Source organism: Aotus nancymaae, unplaced genomic scaffold (genome assembly GCF_030222135.1).
Source record: "Aotus nancymaae isolate 86718 unplaced genomic scaffold, 86718_ANA_hifiasm-v0.15.2.pri h1tg000003l, whole genome shotgun sequence".
Taxonomy (NCBI): domain Eukaryota; kingdom Metazoa; phylum Chordata; class Mammalia; order Primates; family Aotidae; genus Aotus; species Aotus nancymaae.
Genome location: NW_026988414.1, coordinates 52,584,528 through 52,612,092, shown reverse-complemented (window position 1 = coordinate 52,612,092; position 27,565 = coordinate 52,584,528). Strand labels below are relative to the sequence as shown.

Here is a 27,565-nt window from a genome sequence, read left to right as displayed (position 1 = left end):
TGTAAATTGTATCTCAATAAGGGTTTTTAATTACCAAGGGTTGGGTGAAAATCCATGTGTATAACTTTCAATGTAAGAGTTGGAAAAGTATCATAAAAACGCTAACAGAGCTCTCTCTCTCCAGACGTCGTGGTCGTTGGGTCCTATGTTGCGCCGGGCCCTCAGGAGGCTGAGGGGGGAACAGCACGGCCAGGATCCCCTCGGGCCCGGCGCCCTGCAGTTCGACCTCCGTGATGACGATGACGCGGAAGAAGGGCCCAAGCGGGAGCTGGGTAGCCAGCGCCCCGGGGAGGCCGGGAAGGAGGGTGTCCGAGTTAACAACCGGTTGGAGCTGATAAACATTGAAGATCTTGAGGATGACTCTGTGGTGAACGGGGAGAGGTCTGGCTCTTCGCTCACAGACACCGCAGCACCAGGGAACAAAGGAAGGGCTCGGTGTGGAAACACAGACACCAAGGCGGATGGAGGCGTGGCCAGGACAGCGCCCCCAGAGCAGTCTAATGCAAGTGGCAAACTCCGGAAGAAGAAAAAGAAACAGAAAACTAAGAAAAGCAGCACGGGGGAAGCACTGGAGAACGGACTAGAAGATATTGATCGCATCCTAGAGAGGATTGAGGACAGCAGTGGTTTGAACCGTCCCGGTCCAGCTGCCCTGAGCCCCAGGAAGCACGTTCTCTATGTGGAGCACAGACACTTGAATCCCGACACAGAACTGAAAAGGTATTTTGGTGCTCGGGCAGTCCTGGGGGAACAAAGGCCACGGCAGAGACAGCGCATGTACCCTAAATGCACATGGCTGATGACCCCTAAGAGCACCTGGCCCCGGTACAGCAAACCAGGTCTGTCCATGCGGCTGCTGGAATCGAAAAAAGGTCTGTCCTTGTTTGCATTTGAGCACAGTGAGGCGTACCAGCAGGCGCAGCACAAGTTCCTGGCGGCCGTGGAGTCCATGTAGCCCAACAACATCGTGGTTCTGCTCCAGACGAACCCATATCACGTGGACTCACTCCTGCAGCTCAGCGATGCCTGCCGCTTTCAAGAGGATCAGGAGATGGCTCGAGACCTCGTAGAGAGAGCACTGTACAGTATGGAGTGTGCGTTCCACCCCTTGTTCAGCCTCACCAGCGGGGCTTGCCGGCTGGATTACCACAGACCCGAGAACAGGAGCTTCTACCTGGCCCTCTACAAGCAGATGAGCTTCCTGGAGAAGTGAGGCTGCCCACGCACCACACTGGAGTACTGCAAGCTCATCCTGAGTCTCGAGCCAGATGAGGACCCCCTCTGCATGCTGCTGCTCATCGACCACCTGGCCTTGCGGGCCCAGAACTATGAGTGTAAGGTATATTGCCGAGTTAAAATGAGGAAACTGAGGCCAGTGTGAGAAAATGAGAATCCAATTTATTCAGCTCCCGGGCAGGGTTCTGTGGTCCGGGAAGGGGCCAGAGAAGTCGCACTCGGCTTCTCAGGGTGTGGGGTTTTATAGGGAGTGGAGGTAATTGATTGGTCTTTAGGGAAACAAAGAGCAGACAGTTTCATTGGTGAGGAGGGTTGATTGATTACTAGCAAAACAAAGAGCAGACAGTTTCATTGGTGAGGGGAAGTCAAGGTGCTGATGGGGTGAGCTGCCATTGGTTGCCAGGCGGGACGACTGGTGGGCTGACCGGCTGGGGAGGTCAATGTTAAGCTGCCCTTGGGCAAATCTTTGGCGGGCTTTTTAAATTTTGAAGGAGTGGAGTGAGGAATGCAGGAGTGGGTGTGTGGAGCCTGCATAGAGAGACCAGATAGGAGTGGGTGTGGGGAGCCAGCATAGAGAGGCCAGCATGGGGAGAGATAAGTGTGTCAGCATGGAGAGGCCGGCACGGGGAGAGGTAAGTGTGTCCATTTAACTCCCGGTGAGGCAGCCGGCCTTACAATGAGTACCTGATCCGCCTCTTCCAGGAGTGGGAGGCTCATCGGAACCTGTTGCAGCTCCCAAATTTTGCCTTCTCTGTTCCACTGGCGTATTTCCTGCTGAGCCAGCAGACAGACCTCCCTGAGCATGAGCAGAGCTCTGCCAGGGAGAAGGCCTCGCTCTTGATACAGCAGGTGCTCACCATGTTCCCTGGAGTCCTCCTGCCCCTGCTCGAGTACTGCAGTGTGCGGCCCGATGCCACCGTGTCCACTCATCGCTTCTTTGGACCCAATGCTGAGATAAGCCAGCCCCCTGCCCTGAGCCAGCTGGTGAGCCTGTATCTTGGGAGGTCACACTTCCTCTGGAAAGAGCCCGCCACCATGAGCTGGCTGGAGGAGAGCGTCCACAGGGTGTTGCAGGCAGTGGACGCTGGAGACCCTGCGGTGGAAGCCTGTGAGCACAGGTGGAAGGTGCTCTACCAGTGCGCACCCAGGAATATCCACCGCTATGTGATCCTCTCTGAGATCAAGGAAGCCGTTGCTGCCCTGCCCCCGGACGTGACCATGCAGTCTGTGATGGGCTTTGACCCTCTGCCTCCTGCGGACACCATCTACTCCTACGTCAGGCCCGAGAGACTAAGTCCCGTCAGCCATGAAAACACGATTGCGCTCTTCTTTTGGTCTCTGTTGCCAAATTATACCATAGAGGGGGAGAGACCCGAGGAAGGAGTGGCTGGGGGTCTGAACCCCAACCAGGGCCTCAACAGGCTGATGCTGGCTGTGCGCGACATGATGGCCAACTTCCACCTCAACGATGTAGAGGCGCCCCATGAGGATGACCCAGAGGGGGAGGGGGAGTGGGACTGAGCGCCCGCAGAGCGCCCAGAAGCTGTACACTTACGTTCCTGATTTCTGTGCTGGTCGGAATTGGCCGGCTCCCTGAAGTAGAGATGCTGACTGTACTGCTGGCTTGGTCCGCTGTGTCTCCTATAAATGTAAATGCGTCATGCAAAAAAAAAAAAAAAAAAAAAAACACAGAGACCAGATGAGATGATACATGTTCTGTCTTTCTAAATGTAAGACATATTTTTACAGCATGAGTTCCTGTCTAAGATAAAATGGATATTTGAATATTGTATTTAAATGTTCTAAGTGTCAGACTTCCTTTCTTTAGTTTTTCCACAGGTAGAGAATTTTAGCTCTGGCTCAAACTCTGCATGTGAAATAAGAATAGAAAAATGTGACTCTCTTAAACTATAGATATTTAATAAAGACTAATTTGCAGGCATCATGGTGAAATAAAATGGTTAATTTTTTTTAAGATATAAAACTCACTGTTCAAATAAAATCTAATTTTTTTTTTTGGAGATGAAACCTTACCCTGTCGCCCAGGCTGGAGTGCAGAGGTACGATCTCGGCTCACTGCAAGCTCCAACTCCCAGGTTAAAGCGATTCTCCTGCCTCAGCCTCCTAAGTAGCTGGGATTACAGGCGGGTGCCACCACGCCTAATTTTTTTGTATTTTTGAGATGGGGTTTTGCCATGTTGGTCAGGCTGGTCTTGAACTCCTGACCTTGTGATCTGTTTGCCTCAGCCTCCCAAAGTGCTGGGATTACAGGTGTGAACCACCGCGCCTGGCCCCAAAATCTAAGTTGTAAAATCTTAGATTTTATGACATGGATGTGAAATGGATGAAAGTATTACAAATGGAGCTTTATTTGAGGTATGCCTTTAACTCCACCCCTCCAAACACAAACATCTCAGGGCAGGCAGGTCTAAGCAGCTCTTTGGAGCACAGTTTAAAAAGATCTGAGGGGGCCGGGCGCGGTGGCTCACACCTGTAATCCAAGCACTTTGGAGGCCAAGATGGGTGGATCACCTGAGATTGGGAGTTCAAGACCAGCCTGAACAACATGATGAAACCCCGTCTTTATAAAAAATAAATAAAATAAAAAGATCTGAGGGACTCTAGCAGCCCAGTTGGTCCTGAATTGCGTAGTCTTTGGTAAGATACAGAAACTCCATGGGCTTCTGATGGAAAAATCCTGTTTCCTTTTTGTCAGATGAAGGGGGGCCAACCTACAATTTCTTGAAAGCCCTTTCCTATGGTCAAAGCCTACAATTCTATGACCCTGAAAAAGCTAAAATAAAAGCTAGTAGCCACTGGCTTCTAAAATGTTTACCAATCATCCAGATCTTAAGAAACAAAGATCAAAACAAGCCCTAGGCTATAATCACCTTTCCCAAACCTACAAAATAAACAGCAGACTTAAAATAGAAAGGGGTAAGGCTTATATCAAAGTGAAATGATCTGAACAAAGGGCAGCTGGTTTTCACTGATCTTTCTTATCACTTAGATAAAGTTTGTTAATGGGCCATAAATACACACAAAGGGTCTGTTTGCCAAGTATCCCCGAAAAGAGGGAGGAGAGCCCATATATCACTCCCTGGGGGATGGGAGGAAATAGCACCTCCAGGAGAAGTAGCACAAAAGGCCCCTCCAGAGTTAGGAAACAGGTTCTGGCAGCTGTAGGTCCAGCAAACACTCTCAGACCTTAGAACAAGAAACCTGTTGAAGGCAGAGCACAGTGGCTCATGCCTGTAATCCCAGCACTTTGGGAGCCAAGACCAGAGGATCACTTGAGGCCAGGAGCTCCAACTAGCTTAGGCAACATAGGGAGACCTGCCCCCTTCACCTGTCTGTCCAAACAATTTAAAAATTAGCCGGGCATGGCACTCATGCCTGTAATCCCAGCACTTTGGGAAGCTGAGGCAGGTAGGATCACCTGAGATGATCAGCCTGGCCAACATGGTGAAACCCCATCACTATTAAAAATATAAAAAAAACTAGCAGGGCGTGGTGATGGGGGCCTGTAATCTCAGTTAGCCGAGGGTGAAGCAGGGAGAGTTGCTTGAACCAGTAAGGTGGAGGTTGCAGTGAGCTGAGATGGCGCCATTGCACTCCAACCTGGGCAAAAAGAGCAAAACTCCTTCTCAAAACAAAACAAAACAAAAATAAGCCGGGCATAGTGGCACGCACCTCTAATCCCAGCTCCTCCAGAGGCTGAGGTGGGAGGATGGTTTGAGCCTGGGACGTTGAGACTGCAGTGAGCCGTGATCACACCACTGCGCTCCAGCCTGGATGACAGAGCAAGACCCTGTCTCAAAAACAGACAACAAAAATATGTATATGTGTGCGTGTGTGTAAAACCTGTTAAAGAGCTGGGGGCGGGGGTGGAACAGAGACGGTGCTGGCGAAGGTGGGGAGAACCTATATATTACATGAGGGACATGACAGCCCTCACGCAGAAACACCTGAGAGAGCCTCAGCAGATATGCTCCTGATGACACAGTCGAACTCCTTACACTCAAAATGGGGTCAGTGGACCATCAGCATAGGCAGCGTCTGTGAGTTTATTAGGAATGCAGAATCTTGCCGGGTATGGTGGTGCACGCCTGTAATCCCAGCACTTTGGGAGGCCAAAAGGTGGATCACCTGAGGTCAGGAGTTCAAGAGCAGCCTGGCCAACATGGTGAAACCCTGTCTCTACTAAAAATACAAAAAAATCAGCCAGGCATGGTGGTGCACACCTGTAATCCCAGCTACTTGGGAGGCTGAGGCAGGAGAATTGCTTGAACCCAGGAGGTTGCAGTGAGCTGAGATCATGACACTGCTCTTCAGTCTGGGTGACAGACTGAGACTCTTTCTCCAAAGAAGAAAAAAGAAAGAAAGAAATGCAGAATCTCAGATCCAACCCACACCTACTGATCATAATCTGCATTTTTAACAAGATTCCTGGTGATTGCCTGTGCATTAAAGCTTGGGTGTAGCTGGAAAACTACTTTCACAAAGACATCAAACATGCTGGTTTTACCTAGTGATTAGGGAAAAACCTGAGTACTCAATCCATTGTCATTGTATCTTATGAGTTTCAGCATTTTGTTTTTTTAAACAGGGTCTCACTCTGTTGCTCAGACTGGAGTGCAGTGGTGCAATCTCTACTTACTGCAACCTCCACCTCCAGGGCTCAAGTGATCCTTCCACCTCAGTCTCCCGAGTAGCTGGTACCACACAAGCCATGCCACCATGCCCGCCTAATTTTCTTTTTATTTTGAGATGGAGAAGTTCACTCTTGTTGCCCAGGCTGGAGTGCAATAGCATGATCTCAGCTCACCACAACCTCCGCCTCCCGGGTTCAAGCAATTTTCCTGCCTCAGCCTCCCAAGTAGCTGGGATTACAGGCATGCGCCACCACCCCTGGCTAATTTTGTATTTTTAGTAGAGACGGGGTTTCTCCATGTTGATCAGGCTGGTCTCAAAATTCTGATCTCGGGTGATCCGCCCGCCTCGGCCTCCCAAAGTGCTGGGATTACAGGTGTGAGCCACCGCACCCGGCCCATACCTGCCTAATTTTCATATTTTTTGGTAGAGATGAAGTCTTGTAGTGTTGCTCAGGCTGGTCTTGAAACCCTGGCTTCAAGAGATTCTCCTGCCTTGGCCTTCCAAAGTGCTGGGATTATAGGTCTGAGCCATTGTGCCTAGCTGTGAATTACATAATTTTTATTTTATTTATTTATTTATTTTTTAGTAGATACAGGGTTTTACTATGTTGCCCAGGCTGGCCTTGAAGGCTGGTCTTGAACTCCTGGGCTCAAGTGATTGATCTACCTTGGCCTGCCAAGGTGCTGGGATTATAGGAGTGAGCCACAGTGCCTGGCCTACTTACATCATTTTTTTTTTTTCCTGAGACAGGGTCAGGCTGGAGTGCAGTGGTGCGATCTTGGCTCACTGCAACCTCTGCCTCCCAGAATCAACTGATCCTCCCACCTCAGCCTCCTGAGTAGCTGGGACTATAGGTGCAGGCCACCGTGTTTGGCTAATTTTTGTATTTTTAGTAGAGACAGGGTTTTGCCATGTTGCCCAGGCTGATCTTGAACTCCTGAGCTCAAACCATCCACCGTCCTGGGCTTCCCAAAGTGCTGGGATTATAGAAGTGAGCTACTGGGCTTGGCCCTGGCCCTACCTATATCTAAAAAAAAAAAAAAAAAAAGTCTGGGCATGATTGCTGACACCTGTAATCCCAACTTTGGGAGGCTGAGGTGAAAGGATCACTATCACTTCAGGCCCTGAGTTCAAGACCAGCCCAGAAAACAAAGTGAGGTCCTGTCTCTACAAAAAAATCTTTAAAAAATTAGCTGATTATGGTGGCACAGGCCTGCAGTCCAAGCTACTTGGGAGGCTGAGGTAAGAGGATTGCTTGAGCGAAGAGCTGGAGGCTGCAATGAGCTATGATTGCACCATTGCACTCCAGCATAGTCAACAGAGTGAGACGTTGTCCAGAAAAAAAGAAAAACAACTGCACATTATTGGCATGGTGGTATGCTAGGAACACACCAGACTGTAAACTCTGTGAGGGCAGGAACCATGTCTGGTTTATTCAACACAACATCCCCAGCACATATTTGACATGCACCTAACATATGGCTCAGAAAATATGTGAAATGAAATATCTGAATATCTGAATGCAGTGAATGAAAGACAAGTTGCAGTGAACGAAAGACAATTTGATTCTCCATGAACATACCTGAAAATGGCACCAGGCTAGAGTGCAGTGGCATGATCTCGACCCACTGCAACCTCCGCCTCCTGGGTTCAAGCAATTCTCCTGCCTCAGCCTCCCAAGTAGCTGGGATTACAGGCATGCACCACAAACCTTGGCTAATTTTTGTATTTTAGTAGAGACAGGGTTTCACCACGTTGACCAGGCATGGTTATTTTATTTTACTTTTAGAGACAGAGTCTCACTGTGCTGCCCAGGCTGGTCTTGAACTCCTGGCCTCCAGGAGTCCTCCTGCCTTAGTCTTGCAAGGTGCTAGGATTACAGACGTTAGACACTGTGCACAGCCTATTTCAATAGTTTACCATAATATGAGACAAACTTTAGCCTAATATTAGTCTGTTTTATCTGTTCTAGTTTCTGAAATACTTTTTATTTTTATTTTTAGAGAAAGGGTCTTGCTCTGTCACCTAGGCTGGAGTACAATGGCATGATCATAGCTCACTGTGGCCTCAAACTTCTGGGTTCAAAGCAAAACTCTTGCCTCAGCCCCCAAAGAGCCAGGATTCCAGGTGTGAGCCACTGCACCCGGCATAGTTTCTGAAATGTTTTTAGAAATGCTACTTATAGCAGCATTAGCTGTTAAAAAAAAAAAAAAAAGAAAAGAAAAGAAAAGGCCCTGTATGTGAGTCCTGCCACGGGAGGCTTGGGCAGATACTGGGGAAATAGGAAGTTTATCTTTGGCCCTTTCAGGATTAAAAAAAAAGAAAAAATTTAGGTAGTATTTGATACACACAGAAGAATGTGTGTTATTAAATAGAATAAACACTCTGCTTATGAATAAGAACATTATCAATATGAGGATTTACTTCCTTTTGGGATCTTATACTTATTTCTGAAAGGGTATGGGTTTTAGCTACCTAGCATTAACATAAAAGGTTTGAGAAACATACATTCAATAAGCTGCTATCTGATAATGGCTTTAGATTTTTCTTATCTTTGAGTGTACAACCTTTTTTATTTTTATTTTGTAGAGACAGAATCATGCTATGTTACCCAGGCTTGTATCAAACTCGTGGCCTTAAGTGATCAGCCTCCCGAAGTGTTGGGATTACAGGTGTCAGCCACCACACTTGGCCTCATAAAAATTGTTATAGCATTTTTTCCCTGATAATAGAAATGTATATCTTCCCTGTAGAAAAATTTTAAAATAGGGAAAAGTACAAAGGATATGAAAATAACCATTCGTAATCCCGCTATCTCCAGAAAATTGTTAACCTTGTAAAGCACACACACACACACACACACACACACACACACACACACACGAATATATTTTAATAGCTAGCTTGTGTTCCTTTTAAGACAAAAAGATATGAGTACTTCTTGTGGAATTTCAGGCACTGTTGCAAGCTGGTGGGAAACCTGTCTGGGGTTAAAATCTTCTCAAATTGTAGCAAAGTGTTTGCATTTCCAGAAAGACAGCATTATATTGATACTCCCATATACTCAGATATTAAGTAACCCAAACAGCTCTGAGCCCATGATATCAGTGTTAATAATTTGACATTAGGCATGCGCAGTGGCTCATGCCTGTAATCCCAGCACTTTGGGAGGCTGAGGTGGGTGAATCACCTGAGGACAGGAGTTCAAGACCAGTCTGGCCAACATGGTGAAATCCCTGTCTCTACTAAACATTAGCAGGGTGTGGTGGCTCACACCTGTAATTCCAGCACTTTGGGAGGCCGAGGTGGGCAGATCATGAGGTCAAAAGATCAAGATCATCCTAGCCAACATGGTGAAACCCCATCTCTCTTTTTTTTTTTTTTTTTTGTGAAACCCCATCTCTACTAAAAATACAAAAATTAGCTGGGCGTGGTAGCGTGCGCCTGTAGTCCCAGCTACTAGGGAGGGAGGCCGAGGCAGGAGAATTGCTTGAACCCGGGAGGCGGAGGATGCAGTGAGCAGAGATTGCGTCACTGCACTCCAGCCTGGTGACAGAGCAAGACTCCGTTTCAAAAATAAAAATAAAAATAAAAAATTAGGCCGGGCGCGGTGGCTCAAGCCTGTAATCCCAGCACTTTGGGAGGCCGAGGCGGGTGGATCACGAGGTCAAGAGATCGAGACCATCCTGGTCAACATGGTGAAACCCCGTCTCTACTAATACAGAAAATTAGCTGGGCATGGTGGTGCGTGCCTGTAATCCCAGCTACTCAGGAGGCTGAGGCAGGAGAATTGCCTGAACCCAGGAGACGGAGGTTGCGGTGAGCCGAGATCGCGCCATTGCACTCCAGCCTGGGTAACAAGAGCGAAACTCCGTCTCAAAATAAAATAAAATAAAATAAAAACAAAAAATTAGCCAGAGGTGGTGGTGCATGCCTGTAATCTCAGCTACTTGGGAGGCTGAGGCAGGAAAATTGCTTGAACCTGGGAGGCAGAGGTTACAGTGAGCTGAGACCACGCCATTCCACTCTAGCCTGGGCAGCCAGTGTGAAACTCTGTCTTAAAAAAATTGACATTATAATTCAAAGAAGTTGGCATCAAATTCATATATTCACAATAAGGTTTTATAAGAGCACTTAGCCAACTTCATGTTAATTAAGCATATGCCTGGTGCCTCGTGCATTCATATGCCCACAGATGAACATGTACAGTGGTATGAGTGCAGTGGCATGATCATAATGGGTGGTGACAGAATCAGGAAAGGTGAACAGTGAGACACCAGAATAGAACTAAGATACAGGAAAATCTTAGTGCTCTCTACTAAACTAGTGTGAACCAGACAAAACTGTGCAGGCAATTTTCCGTATCTGGGGAGATGGGCATTCAATGAAAGACAGGCCGATTTCAAGTGTGTATCACAGGAATGTCTTTTCTTAGTTCAGCAATGACAACTAGTCTAGCAGGTTCTTCTTGCCTTCTTCAGGGGAAAGCCTGTACAAACAGATAACTCTTGCATAATGTCTTTTGGATTAACAAATTTATGTTTTTGTGTGAGGACCCTTCACCTAAGAGATCATATTGAGAGACTAAGAAAGATGCTTTTCTAGCTGAGGTAATATTTCCCCTGTAGTTCTAGTCTCTAGAGCTTAAGAAATAGCATCTGTTTAAAAGGTTTGTGGGTGGAGCTTGCGGGTGTCAAGTTCAGGAATTTGAATTAGATAGAAGCCTAGGATGGAACAAAAATTTAAAAACATGCCAAATATAGGATCCAAAATATGTAGAACCAAATAAACTAAAATCAGAATCCAAAGCTAAGTTCACAAATCGTATTGTTAAGATGGAAAAGGTCCATAGTAAGATTCAGAATACAAAGAGAGTACAGGAAGACTGGCTGTAAATAGTAAACCTTCTGTATATTTTTCTTTTCTTTTTTTTTTGAGATGGAGTTTCACTCTTCTTGCCCAGGCTGGAGTGCAATGGCGCAATCTTGGCTCACCGCAACCTCCGCCCCTCAGGTTCAAGCGGTTCTCCTGCCTCAGACTCTTGAGTAGCTGAGATTATAGGCATGTGCCACCACGCCCAGCTAATTTTGTATTTTTAGTAAAGATGGGGTTTCTCCATGTTGATCAGGATGGTCTTGAACTTCTACCCTCAGGTGATCCACCCACCTTAGGCTCCCAACTTGCTGGGATTACAGGCGTGAGCCACTGTCCCTGGTAGCTTTTTTTTTTTTTAATCAAAAGCTGTCTAGTTTCTCCTGAAGCAGAGCTTCTGTATACTTTTCTAAAGAGGGTTAAAAATGTAAATAGTCAGGCTGGACACCGTGGCTCAGGCCTGTAATCTCAGCACTTCAGGAGGCTGAGGCAGGCGGATCACGAGGTCAGGAGTACAAGACCAGTCTGGCCAACATGGTGAAACTCCATCTCTACTAAAAATAACAAAAATTAGCCAGGTGTGGTGGTGGGCGCCTGTAATCCTAGCTACTCGGGAGGCTGAGGCAAGAGAATTGCTTGAATCTAGGAGGCAGAGGTTGCAGTGAGCTGAGATTGCACCACTGCACTCCAGCCTGGGTGACAGAGCAAGACTCCGTCTTGGAAAAAAAAAAAGATGTAAATAGTCACCTACGTGACTGGCAAAGCTGGATGAGAGACGAAGTAACTTCATCCCTCATTTGGTCAAAGGTTCATATCTGGCAGCCAACCCTGATGCTTGACTACATAGTATGTTATGGATTAAATTAGACAGTATAGGTACTTAATAAACAATGTTAAGCAAATAAATTAGTATACCTTACATTTGTTTAAATTGTTATATTGAGGCGTTCCTGATAATTAACTTTTACTTATATTATCTGTAGACAGAAATGATTGTATGCTTACATGGAAGAAGTCATCACTTGTATTAAACAAAGAATTATGTGTATGCTGCAAAAACTATTGCAAAAAATCTAACACTAATAGCCCAGCCTTGCAAAAACCACTTATCCACTAATCACAGTTTTGCTAGCTTGATGTTCCTATTATAGCTTTAGTTTTCAAATTCAGCATTCTGCTAATTATTTATTCCTTTCCATTTCATAGCTAAAAACCGTATTTGGTGTTGAGTAGGGCTACGTGTTGACTAGAGTTATGTGGTCCAGACAGGAGTAGGAATGATTAAACAAGAGGTAGATTAAGACATTTTTACCTTCCTCTTCTTTCTGATATGAAAATACATATAGGGTTATTGCTAAACACATGTTTAGATGACACTTAGATCAGGCAAGATTTTACTGGAAACACACTCATAGACTAAAAATACGTATTCCGGTTGGGTACGGTGGCTCATGCCTGTAATCGCAGCACATTGGGAGGCTGAGGCTGGCAGATCACTTGAGGTCAGAAGCTCAAGATCAGCCTGGCCAACATGGTGAAACCCTGTCTCTACAAAAATAAAAAAATCAGCCAGGTGTGATGGCGCATGCCTGTAATCCCAGCTACTCAGGAGGCTGAGGCAGGAGAATCGCTGGAACCCAGGAGGCGGAGGTCGTAGTGAGCCGAGATCACGCCACGGCTCTCCAGCCTGGGTGACAGAGCAACAATTGGTTTCAAAAACGTTTTCCGTATTTCAAAATATACATATTTTAGTTATCTGCACAAACAGAATAGAAAGGCTTTTTTGAGACAGGGTCTCAGTCTGTTGCCCAGGCTGGAGTGCAGTGGTGTGATTGTAGCTCACTGCAGCCTCAACCTCCTAGGCTTAAGCAATCCTCCTGCCTCAGCATCCTGAGTAGCTAGGAGCGTAGGCACATGCTACCACGCCTGGATAATTTTTTATTTTTTTTGTAGAGATGAGGTCTTCCAATGTTGGCCAGGCTCGTCTTGAGCTGCCAGGCTCAAACAATACTCCCCTCTCAGCCTCCCAAAGTGCTGGAATTACAAGCTTGAGCCACTGCACCTGATTGACTTCTTTCTAATTGACCCTGAATATAATTCTTTTTTTCTTTTTTTTTTTTTTTTTTGAGATAGAGTCTCCCTCTGTCACCTGGGCTGGAGAGCAGTGGTGCCATCTTGGCTCACTGCAACCTCCACCTCCTGGGTTCAAGCAATTCTCCTGCCTCAGCCTCCCAAGTAGCTGGGACTATAGGAGCGTGGTACCATGCCTAGCTAATTTTTTGTATTTTTAGTATAAACAGTGTTTCACTGTGTTAGCCAGGATGGTCTCAATCTCCTGATCTCATGAGCCACCCGCATCTGCCTCCAAAAGTGCTGGGATTATAGGTGTGAGCCACCGCGCCCGTCCATATAATTCTTAATAGTCCCCACACTTCATGCCAAGGTGGTCTCAAAATTCTTCTGGTAGCATGAGCTCTATACGGTTTTTCTCCATCATAATCAACTTCAGACTATTCTCTTGCTACACAAACTTACTTCAAGAGTTTATTTAGGTTTAGTTTTCCTAGTTCCCCACCTTGATCAGCTAAAGGTTTTTATCAGTTTCCTCTCATTACTTTGTTCTCTTTCCACTTGGCATTAGAATAAAGAGATGATAGTCACAGAAACACATCCTTAGGTTTACAGAGTAAGTTCTAGATCCACAGGGAATCATTTTTATTCTTTTAAAAAGAGCAACCTCCATTACCAATGGAAACCCAGTTGTTCTTTGTTTGCTTTTGTTTCCTTCAGAGTCTACTTCTGATAGACTATCTTAATTTTTAACTTATTCTAAAACCTACTTGTCATTAAACATTTTATAGCATTTATTAGATAATTGTAATATGTGTTCATTGGATATACAATTAAGCAAATTGAAGAAAACAAACTATCTATGACCTCATCAGCCTTTGTGGTGTTTCTTCTACACATATGTGTATGCATATGAATATTCACACAAATTTAAAAAGTTATCTTCTGGTGCATGTGTGTGTGTGTATGTACATACATATGTATGTGAGCATATATATGCACATATATATGTGTGTGTATGTACATACATATGTATGTGAGCATATATATGCACATATATATGTGTGTGTGTATATAATTTTTTTTTTAGACCAGGTTGCCCAGGCTGGAATGCAGTAGCACAATCTTGCCTCACTGCAACCTCCCAAATAGTTGGGATTGCAGGCAGGCACCATCATGCCCGGCTAATTTTTGTATTTTCAGTAGAGACAAGGTTTCACCATGTTGGCCAGGCTGGTCTTAAACTCCTGACCTCAGGTGATCCTCCTGCTTTGGCCTCCCAAAGTGCTGGTCTACAGGTGTGAGCCACTGCCTGGCCCGGGACTTTGGTTTTATATGATTTCAATTTCTAAAACACATTGGAATTCATATTTTTTTAAAATGCAGCAGGGCACGGTGGCTCACACCTGTAAATCCAGCACTTTGGGAGGCCGAGGTGAGTGGATCACAAGATCAGGAGATGGAGACCATCCTGGCTAACATGGTGAAACCCTGTCCCTACTGCAAATACAAAAATTAGCTGGGCGTGGTGGCGCATGCCTGCAGTCCCAGCTACTCGGGAGGCTGAGGCAGAATTGCTTGAACCCGGGAGTCAGAGGTTGCAGTGAGCTGATTGAGCCACTGCACTCTAGCCTGGCCTGGCGACAGAGCAAGACTCTGTCTCAAAAAAAAAAAAAAGACAGAATTTGCTAATGTGTTGTTCTTTTTTTTTTTTTTTTTTTGAAAGACATGGTCTCACTCTGTTACCCAGGCTGGAGTGCGTGTGCCGTTCTTTTTTATACATTAGTCAGTTAAAGTTACTGCTATCATAGAAGTGTTCATATTTGGCTGGACACGCTGGCTTACGCCTATAATCCCAGCATTTTGAGAGGCCAAGGCGGGTGGGTCACGAGGTCAGGAGTTTGAGACCAACCTGGCCAACATAGTGAAACCCTGTCTCTACAAAAAATACAAAATTAGCTGGGCGTGGTGGTACATGCCTGTAATCCCAGCTACTCGGGAGGCTGAGGCAGGAGAATCACTTGAATCCGGGAGGCAGAGGTTGTGGTGAGCAGAGAAGGTGCCATTGCATTTCAGCCTGGGTGACAGCACAACACTGTCTCAAAAAAAAAAAAAAAAACCAGAAGTGTTCATGTTTAATATTTAATGCTCTGGACCCAACTCAAAGAACTTTCTTACATACATGGCACAGGGAAGAAATATGGATAGTAAGAGGCCCAGAGACTTCAGACATGCTCAGGCATATCTGCAGGATTGGAGAGTTGGGGCCAGTTGGGTCTACCTGCACTAGTAATCCCAAGGAGGGAACAATGACCAGAAACACGGAGGCTGAAGATTATTGGAGAGAACAGACTTCTAAATGCTCCTGTTAATTATTTTATCTATTTATTTAGAGATGCGGTTTTGCTATGTTGCCCAGGCTGAATTTAAACTCTTGGCCTCAGGCAATCCTCCTGCCTCAGCTTCTGTAGTAGTCGGAACTACCGGTGCAGGCCACTGCTGCTAGCTCCTTTTAATTATGTGACTGATTCACCAACAAATAGCTATGGAGTATTACTACTGCTCTAGGTACCAGGGGATACATTGGTGAATAAAATAGTTTCTGCCCTTATGGAGCTTACATTGTTAGTAGGGGAGATAGGGAATAAACACATAAATAAATGATGCCAGTGACCAGAGTATGGGAAGAACTTAAAATAGGCCGAATGATAGAATGTGCATGCTCTTTTAGACAGGCTGGAAAGGGAAGACCTCTCTGAGAAGGTCACATTTGAAAAGAGATCTGAATGAAGTAGCCACAGAAGATACCTGAGAGAAGAGCATCCTGAGTAGAGGGATGGGAATGGCAAGGTAGCCGTGTGACTAAAATGCACGGAGCAACTAAGGGTGGTGGAAAATGATGACTTAAGCAATGTACTAGAGGGAGAAGGTGCTCACCTGGACGGGAGAGAGTTCCTAGACTTTTGGCATAGCATCCATTCCATTCTATGCCTTAATCCCGAGAAACTGTCCCAGGTACCCCAGGAGAAAGAGATTATGGAAAAAAGGATGTAATAAATGGTAGAACCATATCAGTAAAGGAATCATTGGAGATGGAAAGAAAAAGCAGCTATGCATTCATTTTACACATCTCAACAAAAATGGGGAAGCTGTTTTCTTCATTTCAGCATAGCAACAGGTAGAAACAGGACAACTATCACTATATTGTTGCAGGGGACCTCAACCTATTGATCTGCGGCTGAGGCAGGCCAGAAACTAGAGCAGAAAAAATCCTATGTTTCAAATTGGAGGAAAAGAGGGCTGTTTTTTTTTTTCCCCTGAGAAGGAGTTGCACTCTTGTTGCCCAGGCTGGAGTGCAATGGTGCAATCTCAGCTCACTGCAACCTCCGCCTCCTGGGTTCAAGCAATTCTCCTGCCTCAGGATACTGAGTAGCTGGGATTACAGGTGCATGCCACCACGCCCAGCTAATTTTTGCATTTTTAGTACAGAGGGGATTTCACTATGTTGGCCAGGCTGGTCTCAAACCCTTGACCTCGTGATCCACCCACCTTGGCCTCCCAAAGTGCTGGAATTACAGGCATGAGCCACTGCTCCTGGCCAAGAGGGCTGTTTTTATTTAAAAATATGTGATACAATTTTGTCAGCCACATTAAATGGAAGCAGCTGTCTATGGCTGAGATGCCAGTGGTTTTACTGGTGCAATGGAATGAAGAGTTTCAGTAACTATTTATTGAGTGCCTATTGGCCAGACATTCTGGCTAGGCACTGTGCAGAGATAACCATAGATTATTTTATTAAATTTTTTTTTTTTTTTTGAGACGGAGTGTCACTCTGTCAGCCAGGCTGGGGTGCAATGGTGCAATCTTGGCTCACTGCAACTTCTGCCTCCCGGGTTCAAGCAATTCTCTGCTTCAGCTTCCTGAGCAGCTGGGATTACAGGTACCCGCTACCACACCTGGCTAATTTTTATATTTTTAGTAGAGATGGGGTTTCACCATCTTGGCCAGGCTGGTCTTGAACTTCTGACCTCGTGATCTACCTGCCTTGGCCTCCCAAAGTGCTGGGATTACAGGCGTGAGCCACCACACCCGGCAATTTAATATCTTTTTTTTTTTTTTTTTTTTTTTTTTTTTTAGAGACAGGGTCTCGCTATGTTGCCCAGGCTGGAGCGCAGTGACTATTCACAGGCTCAATCCCACTACTAATCAGCACTGGAGTTTTGACCTGCTCTGTTTCCGACTTGGGCCGGTTCACCCCTCCTTAGGCAACCTAGTGGTCCCCTGCTCCCAGGAGGTCACCATATTGATGCTGAACTTAGTGCGGACACCCAATCAGCATAGGGAACTACAGCCCAGAACTCCTGGGCTCAAGCAATCCTCCTACCTCAGCTTCCCAAGTAGCTGGGACTACAGGCACTCACCACCACTCCTGGCTGCAATTTAATTCTTACAAAAACTCTAATAAGCTGGCTGGGCACGGTGGCTCATGCCTGTAATCCCAACACTTTGGGAGGCCGAGGCAGGCAGATCACCTGATGTCAGGAGTTCGAGACCAGCCTGCCTCACATGTAGTGAAACCCCGTCTCTACTAAAAAATACAAAGATTAGCTGGGTGTGGTAGTGCATGCCTGTAGTCCCAGCTACTTAGGAAGTTGAGGCAGGAGAATCCTCTTGAACCCAAGAGGTGGAGGGTGTAGTGAGATGAGACTGCACCACTGCAGTCCAGCCTGGGTGACAGAGCAAGAGTCTGTTTCTCAAAAAACAAAAAAACAAAAAACCAGATATTTAGCCAGCAAGGTGGCTTACATCTGTAATCCCAGCACTTTTGAGAGGCTGAGGTGGGTGGACTATCTGAGGTCAAGTGTTCGAGACCAGCCTAGCCAATGTGGCAGAAACCCTATCTCTACAACAATTAGCAGGGTACCGCGTTGCACAAGAATTGCTTGAGCCCAGGGGGTATGGAGGTTGCAGTGAGCCCAGATCGTGCCACTGCACTCTAGCCTGGGCTATGGTGGTGAAAACCCTGTCTTAAAAAAAAAAAAAAACACATACACATACACACACACACACAAAAGCAAACAAAAAACTGCTCTAATAAGCCTTACAGGCCAGGCATGGTGGCTCATGTCTGTAATCCCAGCACTCTGGGAGGCCGAGGTGGGCAGATTACCTGAAGTCAGGAGTTTGAGACCAGCCTGGCCAACATGGTGAAACCCTATCTCTACTAAAAATAGAAAAATTAGCCGGGTGTGGTGGCACATGCCTGTAGCCCCAGCTACTCAGGAGGCTGAGGGAGGAGATCACTTGAACCTGGAAGGCGGAGGTTGCATCCAGCCGAGATCCAGCCATTGTACTCCAGCTTGGGTGACTCAGCAAGACTGTCTCAAAAAAAAAGAAAAGAAAAGAAAAGAAAAAAGTCTTACAATAACAGAAAAATACGTCAGTACTATTAGTACTATTATTATTTGCATTTCACAGATGCAAAGTCCAAAGCTTAGCGAGATTACACACAAATGGTGGAGCTGGGATTTAAATACAGGCAGTTTTACTCCTAATTCATTATATTTAGTGTTAGGAATTGCTGCCTTATTCTTGCTGATGTAGCCCTGCTGTGCTCCAAGGTTAGCATTGTCTAATGAAGCTTGGGCTACAGATGGTTTGTTCCACTTATCTTGTATTCATTGCTGTCAGTTGAAAGAGCCCACTTAACCATGTGCTTTTTCATTCCGCTTTGAGGGCAGTGGTGGAGACAGTTATTCCTGCCACATCACTGAGCCATTAATTTATCTGATATGCATTTTGTACCTTTCTATACGTCAACCATATTCTTTCCCTTAATCCCAAGACCTCAACTGGAGATGAGTCTGTGGAGGAGGAGGAATGGTCACTTTGTGGGAGGAAGTTTGAACTATGAAGCAGAACACCTGAGATGGCAGCAATGCTGGCAGGAAGAGATGGAAGCCGGTTTTAGGATGGGGAGAAATGACAGTGAGGTAGTAGTGAAAATGCCTAATGAATCTTATTTGGTTTTCATTTAATCTTTCAACAATACTGCAAGCTAAATACTTAACCTGAGAGGCTCAGCAAACTTGCCCAAGTCCAAGATGGTAAATTGCAGAGCCAGAATATGAACTCACATATGTTAGTCCATATTGTTTGAAGTGTCTGTCACAAGGTTAAGCCATTATAACTGTCATTATTTGGAAAAATAAAGATATTGATAAATAATGCATATTGCCAGTTTTGCTAAATGCCACCTTGCCAGGCAGGAAAATTAATCTCACAGAAAGCAAGGCGGCTGAATTTTAGCACATAGTCTAAAACTTGGTACTTTCATATAAAGGAGAAAGTGACAAACTTTATTTTTTTCTTTCTTTTTTTTTTTTTTTTTAAGATGGGGTTTCACCATGTTAGTCAGGCTAGTCTTGAACTCTGACCTCTGGTGATCTGCTCGCCTTGGCCTCCAAAGTGCTTGGATTACAGGCGTGAGCCACCACGCCCGGCCTATTTTTTTCTTTATATTTATATATATATACATATATATATATATACACACACACACACACATATACACATACATACATACATATTTTTTAAAAAAATTTCCAAAACAAGTCCAGACAAACTTTAATAAGACACTTCGGAAAATTTTATCTTAAATTCAAATTTATCTCCCTTACATTTAGTGTATGTGCTGCCAAAGTGAGCACATCTCCATTATGGTTAATACCATATTAGTAAGGTGTTTGAAGAGGGCTGCTGCCAGCAGGACAAATAAAGACTCCTTTAGAAACTGATTATTCTGTTTTATAATTGAGTGCTATTCCCTGCTTCTTCCAACGTTGTAATGCTCTTAAGATACAATGTTATAGGACAATAAAATCAAGAACTTTTTTATTTTATTTTTTTCTTTAAGACAGGGGGTTTCATTATATCGTTCAGGCTGGTCTCGAACTCCTGACCTCAGATGATTCGCCCGCCTCAGTCTCCCAAAGTGCTGGGATTACAGGTGTGAGCCACCGCACCCGGCAACCAAGAACTTATTCTAGGAAGGACTCCCTTTCCAACAAAGAATTGTAATAGTTTAGTTCTAGGAAGCCTAAGAATTTCCTACGTATCTGTGAAATAACAACACATTATTTTTCCTTAAATCAACTTTATACATAACTACTTACACAGAAATCTCAAAATGATCAGTGATACAGGTTACAGATGGCTCTTAAGTAACAGGCTATTTGAGACAGAGTCTCATTCCGTTGCCCAGGCTGAAGTGCAGTGGTGCAATCTTGACACACTGCAACCTCTGCCTCCCAGGTTCAAGTGATTCTCCTACCTCAGCTTCCTAAGTAGCTGGAATTATAGGTGTGTACCACCAAGCCAGCTAATTTCTTATATTTTTAGTAGAGACGGAGTTTTGCCATGTTGCCCAGGCTGATCTCAAATGCCCGAGCTCACGCAATGTGCCCGCCTTGGCCTCCTAAAGTGTTAGGATTATAGGCGTGAGCCACTGAGCCTGGCCTAGGCTCTTCAGTTTACAATGTTACAAACTTTTCTTTTATTTTTTATTTTTTTATTTTATTTTTTAAATTTATTTTCTTTTTCTTTTTTTTTTTTTTTTGAGACAGGGTCTGGCTCTGTTATTCCGGCTGGAGTGCAGTGGTACAATCTCCACCTTCAGGGCTCAAGCCATCCTCCTAGCTCAGCCTCTTGAGTAGTTAGGACCATAGGTGTGTGCCAGCACACCTGGCTAATTTTTGTACTTCTTATAGAGATGGGGTTTTGCCATGTTGTCCAGGCTGGTCTCGAACTCCTGAGCTCAAGCAATCTGCCTGCCTTGGCCTCCCAAATTGCTAGGATTACAGGTGTGAGTCACTGTGCCTGGTAAAATTAAAACAAAAAAAACTAGACATTTTTGGGAAATGCAGTTTGTGTGTCTGTGTGTGTGTGTATGTGTGTGTGTGTGTGTGTGTTTGAGACAGGGTCTTGCTCTGTTGCCCAGGCTGGAGTGTGGTGGTGCCATCATAGCTCACTGTAACCTCAAACTACTGGGTTCAAGTAATCCTCCTGCCTCAGCCTCCTAAAGTGCTGGGATTAGGGTATGAGCCACTGCCACTGAACTTAACTGTGAATATTTTTACATGTATTTATTTGTTAAATCTTAGAAATTTGGCTGTATTGAACAATATTTTATCTATTTTAATAATGATGACACTTTATTCCTTTTATCAACTAACTTTACAAACCATTTGTCCTGCTCAAAATGGAAATGGCAATTTGCTGTAATTATTACTAGGAATACTTTCATCAAAATTTCCACCTTCTCTCTAGCTAATAAAATTCCATCTATGTTTCAAGAACCAGTCGAAATCCCATTCCTTGATGCCTTCTCAGATGACTGTAGCTCAGTGACTCTCAAACTTATCTGCCCATTGGAATCACTTGTGAGCTTTAAAAAACACTGATGCGCCGGGCGCGGTGGCTCAAACCTGTAATCCCAGCACTTTGGGAGGCCGAGGCGGGTGGATCACGAGGTCAAGAGATCGAGACCATCCTGGTCAACATGGTGAAACCCCGTCTCTACTAAAAATACAAAAAATTAGCTGGGCATGGTGGTGCGTGCCTGTAATCCCAGCTACTCAGGAGGCTGAAGCAGGAGAATTGCCTGAACCCAGGAGGCGGAGGTTGCGGTGAGCCGAGATCGCGCCATTGCACTCCAGCCTGGGTAATAAGAGCGAAACTCGGTCTCAAAAAAAAACAAAACAAAACACTGATGCTTGTGTCCCATCCCAATAAATTGTGATTTAATAGGTATGAGATGTTGCTTCAGACTTTTTAAAAGATCTCCAAATGACACTAATGTGCAATGAAATCTGAGAAACACTGCTGCAGCCTTTACTTTTCCTTACTTCCTTTACTGCATTCACAGTCAGTACCACATAACCAGTAATTGTTTTATGTTCCTTAAACTTTGTTTCTCCAATTGCTATTTAAGTTCTTTAAGCTTAGAGATGAGCATATCTTAGGATTTTTGTGTCCAGCATGGTTGTAAACACCATCTACCATAACATTTTGCAAGGTAGCTCAGGTAAACCTACTTAGTTAAAAAGAACATTGTGGTTTGCATTAGTTTCCTTTGGCTGCTGTAACAAATTACCAAAAGCCTAATGGCTTAAACACGAATTTATTATTTTATAGTTCAGTAAGAGAGAAGGCTTACACAGGTCTCACTGGGCTAAAATCGAGATGTCAGCAGGGCTGTGTTCCTTTCTGGAGATTCTTGGGGAGAATCCATTTCCTTGCCCTTTCCAGCTTCCAGAGGATGCCTATATTCCTTGCATCACGACCTCCTTCTCCCACCTTCGGAGCCAGTAATGCTGCATCTCTCTAACCATTCTTCTACTGTCAGTCTCCTGCTGACTCTTCTGCCTCTCTCTTCCACTTTTTAAAGTCCTTTTCTGTTTATATTGGGGCCATCTGGATAATCCAGGATGATCTCCTAAAGTAGTCTGATTAGCAACTTTAATCAATTTGCAACCTTAATTCCCCTGCCAGGTTTTTTTTTGAGTCAGAGTCTCACTCTGTCACCCAGGCTGAAGTACAGTGGTGCCTTCTCAGCTCCCTGCAACCTCTGCCTCCTAGGTTCAAGCAATTCTCATGCCTCAGCCACCCAAGTAGCTGCGATTGCGCCACCAAACTCCAGCCTGAGTGACAGAGAGAGATCCTGTCTCAAAAAAAAAGAGAGAAAAAGTCATCTCATTTAATATTGTTAATTTAACATTGTTGATTCATTAATTTTAGACTCATCGACAAAAGCACTATAACTCGTGCCTGAACACAGCTTATCTAATCCATCTTCTCTCTGCCCGGCATATCACAGCCTTCCTGTGCCTGGGAATAGGAACAAGCACTTCAGCACTACGCTTGGCGGCCATTATAAAAAGCGAAATCACCCACAAAAAGCACAAATGCAAAAAATACAGCACTAAGTAGACTGTGAAAAGGACCACTTGTTTACAGTATGAGAGCTGAAACAAGGCAGAGTGTTGCCTTGTTCAGTATCAGCTGGGAATGTGAATGTTGAATGACTCAAAACTTTTTGCTTCTTTGTACATGCCCATGAATGACTGAAAGTGCCATATGTATTGATTTTTAACTTAGAAATAAATTTTAGAAAGTAGGTGAATTCACAAGTATGGAATCCATGAATAGTAAGAATCCAAAGTATATCCACCTGTTCCTATGCCTGACACACAGTAAATGTTCAATAAATATTTGTCCAATGAAAAGCAGAACCAGGCTGGGTGTGGGCTCACACCTATAATCCCAGCACTTTGGGAGGCCAAGGTGAGAGGACTGCTTGAGCCTAAGGGTTCCAGACCAGCCCCTGGGCAACATGGTGAAACCCTGTATCTACAAAAAATACAAAAATTGGCTAGATGTGGTTGTGCATGCCTGTAGTCCTACCTGCTCGTGAGGCTGAGGTGGGAAGGTAGCTTGAGCCCAGGAGTTAAAGACTGCAGTGAGCTATGACTACTCTGCTGCATTCCAGCCTGGACAACAGAGCAAGACTCTATCTCTAAAATAAATATGTAAACAAATAGGCCTGGCGGCTCATGCCTGTAGTCCCAGCACTTTGGGAGGCTGAGGCGGGCAGATCACTTGAGATTAGGAGTTAAGACCAGCCTGGCCATGGTCTCTACTCAAAATACAAAAATTAGTGGGCGTGGTGGCGCACACCTGTAGTCTCAGCTACTCCAGAGGTTGAGGCACGAGAATCACTGAGGCAGAGGTTGCAGTGAGCCTCAGATTGTGCCACTGCACTCCAGCCTGACAGAGCGAGACTCTGTCTCAAAAAAACAAAAACAAATAAAATGTTTATATTTTAGAGATATACACTGAAATACTTAAAAATGAAATGATATGTATTTGTTTCAAAATACTTAGGGAGGGGTGAGGAGTGGGTGGAAATATACACAACACAAGATTAACATGAGTTAGCCAGGTGTGGTGGCTCACACCTGTAATCCCAGTGCTTTGGGAGGCCAAGGCGAGCGGATTATTTGAGGTCAGGAATTTGAGACCAGCCTGGCCAAGATGGCGAAACTGCATCTCTATTAAAAATACAAAAATTAGCTGAGTGTGGTGGCAGATACCTGTAATCTCAGCTACTCAGGAGACTGAGGCAGGAGAATCGCTTGAGCTTGGGAAGTGGAGGTTGCAGTGAGCCAAGATGGCCCCATTGCACTCCAGCCTGTGTGACAGAGAGACTCTGTCTCAAAAAAAAAAAAAAAAAAAAAAGATTAACATGAGTTAATTGTTGAAGCTGGGTGATGGTACAGTAAGATAGCTTACTGTACTACTGTTTTTGTTTATATATGATTGCTTTTATTGTTTTCTATAATATAGTGTTTTTATAATTTAATCTTTGTATTTTTTGTTTGTTTTTGAGACAAGGTCTTGCTCTGCCACCCAGGCTTGAGTGCAGTGGCGAGATCTTGTCTCACTGCAGCCTTGACCTCTTAGAACTCAAGCGATCCTCCCACCTCAGCCTCCCAGTTAGCTGAGACTGCAGGCATGCACCACTACACCCGGATAATTTTTTCGTTTTTTTTTTTTTAGTAGAGACAAGGTCTCACTATGTTGCCTACGCTGGTCTTGAACTCCTGAGCTCAACCAATCCTCCTGCTGCAACCTCCCAAGGTTCTGGGATTATAGGCAGGAGCCACTGCACCAGGCATAATCTTTAAAATAAAGAACACATATATTTTGGATCTACAGTCAGAGAATTTGCTATGATTGAGGAATATCAGAACTGAGGCCCAGAAAAAGGGGTTTGGGAAAGCAGGTAAGTATCAAGCTCAGTCAGGACAGACAACGGTCCTCTAAGGTGGGAAATAGGAACATAGCTAGCTATTGTAGATGGATGTGGACAAGTGCTAATTAGGGAGATTGGTCATATTTGGAGTTAAGTACTAAAGCAGTACTTAAATCAGCACAGACACTAATCCCCAACAGTGGGGAAAGACTGAGAACAAGTCATGTGCTGAATGAACCCAGTCATATTCACTAAAAGAAGAGCTACCGTTAATGCGCACTTGCTACCTTCTGGGTACTATTGTGTTGTATTAGTTGTCTGTTGTCATGTAACAAATTATCCCCAAATTTTGCAGCTGGAAAGATGAAACATTTAGTATTTCACAGTTTCTGTGAGTAAAGAATCCGGGAGTGGCTTAGCTGGGTGGTCTGGATCAAGGTCTCTCAGGACGCTGCAATCAAGCCGAGGCTGTAGTCATCTTAAGGCTCAATTTGGGGAGGATCCATTTCTAATCTGATTCACAAGGATGCCTGATGGCATGGTAACTAGGTTTCCTCAAGAGCAAGCTTCCAACAGGATGAGACAGAGAATTCAAGACTGAAGCCACAGTCTTTTATCATTCCATCCTGTAAGAGACATCCTATCTGTTTTGAGGTACTTTTTGTGTTAGAAACTACCCCACACTCAACAGGAGGCTACACAAGGGTGTAAATACCAGGAGGCAGGGATTGCTATAAACCATACTGAGAGGCTACCTATTACATGTGCTGATTATTCATTCCTGAACTGATGTGTTTAATATGTATTTATTTTATTTTATTTTTTTATTTTTTATTTTTTTAAATAAAGACAGGGTTTCACCATGTTGGTCAAGCTGGTCTTGAACTCCCAACCTCAGGTGATCCGCCCACCTTGGCCTCCAAAGTGCTTGGATTACAGGCGTGAGCCACCACGCCCGGCTGGTGATGTGTTTAATATTTATAGCTTATTGTAAATTAATAAATGATCTTACTTCTTTTTGAATATCATTCTACTTACTTTACAGATGAGGAAAAGTTAAGTAACTTATCCAAGGACATAGTGGAAGAAAGTGAGGGAAGCATAGACTGATTTTTTTTTTTTTAAGGCGGAGTTTCGCTGTTGTTACCCAGACTGGAGTGCAATGTCTCGATCTCAGCTCACCGCAACCTCCGCCTCCTGGGTTCAAGCAATTCTCCTGCCTCAGTCTCTCGAGTAGCTGGGATTATAAGTGTGCACCACCACGCCCAGCTAATTTTTGTATTTTTAGTAGAGACGGGGTTTCACCTTGTTGACCAGGATGGTCTCGATCTCTTGACCTCGTGATCCACCCGCCTCGGCCTCCCAAAGTGCTGGGATTATAGGCGTAAGCCACTGCACCCGGCCAGCATAGAATGATTTATGCCAGGCATTCATCAATCATTATTATTTTTAATTTTAATTTTATTTTTTTGAGACAGAGTCTAGCTCTGTCACCCAGGCTGGAGGTGCAGTGGCACGATCTTGGCTCACTGCAACCTCCGCCTCCTAGGCTTAAGCAATCCTCCCACCTCAGCCTCCCTAGTAGCTGGGACTACTGGCGTGCACTACTATGCTCAGCTAATATTTTGTATTTTTGGTATAAATGGGGATTTGTCATGTTGCCCAGGCTGGTGTTGAACTCCTGAGCTGAAGTGATCTGCCCACCTTGGCTTCCCAAAGTGCTGGGATTACAGGCTTGAGATATTACACCTGGCCCACCAATTAGTTTTTGAGAGCCTATTATAATATATATGGATTACTCTGCTAGGTCCTAGGCAGCCAGAAAAAAAAACATATAAATACACATATGTGACATATATTACCCTCACAGAGCAATGTTTAGAAGTTTTTGAAGTGAACAAATTGAAAGAATAAGGTGATATTGGCATGTTGCAGCACTAAAGTTGGCCATCAGAAATATATTTTTGTTTTTTTGAGACAGAGTCTTGCTCTGTTACCCAGGCTGGAGTGCAGTGGTGTGATCTTAGCTTACTGCAATCTCCGCCTACCAGGGTTCAAGCGATTCTCATGCCTCAGCTTCCTGAGTAGCTGGGAATACAGGTGCACACCACCACGCCAAACTAATTTTTGTATTTTTAGTAGAGATGGGGTTTTGTCATTTTGTCCAGGCTGGTCTCAAACTCCTTACCTCAAGTGATCTGCCCATCTTGGCCTCCCAAAGGTGTGAGCCACCACGTCCGGTCTTGAAAATATCTTAAAGAAATTTTCAACATATTAATTCCACTCCTTGGCATCACAGTTCCATAGATATCTGCAGGGACCACGCCCAGTCAGAAGGGAGCAAAAAGGGGTTTTCTGCTAGAATGTCTGTGTTCCCCTCTTCAATGGGCTGATTTTTTCCCATGCATTCTTGTGTCTACATAGGCTCAACTAAAACTGTGACACTATAATGATTATAACAATTATGTTGGTATTGGGCTCACCAACTCTTCTATTTTTTAGGTAGTCAAATATATGTTAATTTTTTTTTTTTTTTGAAACAGGGTCTTGCTCTGCCGATAAGGCTGGAGTGCAGTGGTACAATCTTGGCTCACCGCAACCTCTGCCTCCAGGTTGAAGCAATTCTCGTGCCTCAGCCTCCCCAGTAGCTGGGACTACAGGGGAGTGCCACCACACCTGGCTAATTTTGTTTTTTTGTTTTTTTCTCGAGACAGAGTCTTGCTCTGTCACTCAGGCTGGAGTGCAGTGGTGTGATCTCAGCTCACTGCAACCTTCGCCTCCCAGGTTCAAGGGAGTCTCCTGTTTCAGTCTCCTGAGTAGCTGGGATTACAAGCGCCCGCCACCACATCCAGCTAATTTTTATATTTTTTGTAGAGAAGGGGTTTCACCATATTGGTTAGGCTGGTCTTGAACTCC

At 44.7% G+C, this 27,565-nt stretch overlaps 1 protein-coding gene and 1 long non-coding RNA gene across 2 annotated transcripts; one reads left to right on the top strand and one right to left on the bottom strand.

Annotated features, from left to right (window-relative positions):
• The first annotated feature begins 145 nt into the window (after positions 1-145).
• On the top strand, positions 146-3,178 carry LOC105715572 (ribosome quality control complex subunit TCF25-like). The gene is given in 2 exon segments (XM_012449990.3): positions 146-1,339; positions 1,918-3,178. Coding segments are annotated over 2 exon segments (2,034 nt in total). The 3' UTR covers positions 2,758-3,178.
• LOC135276742 (uncharacterized) lies at positions 1,381-27,565 on the bottom strand. The gene is made up of 2 exons (XR_010344258.1): positions 26,838-27,565; positions 1,381-2,877 (listed from the first exon to the last, which is right to left on the bottom strand). It is a non-coding gene; the product is annotated as an uncharacterized LOC135276742 (long non-coding RNA).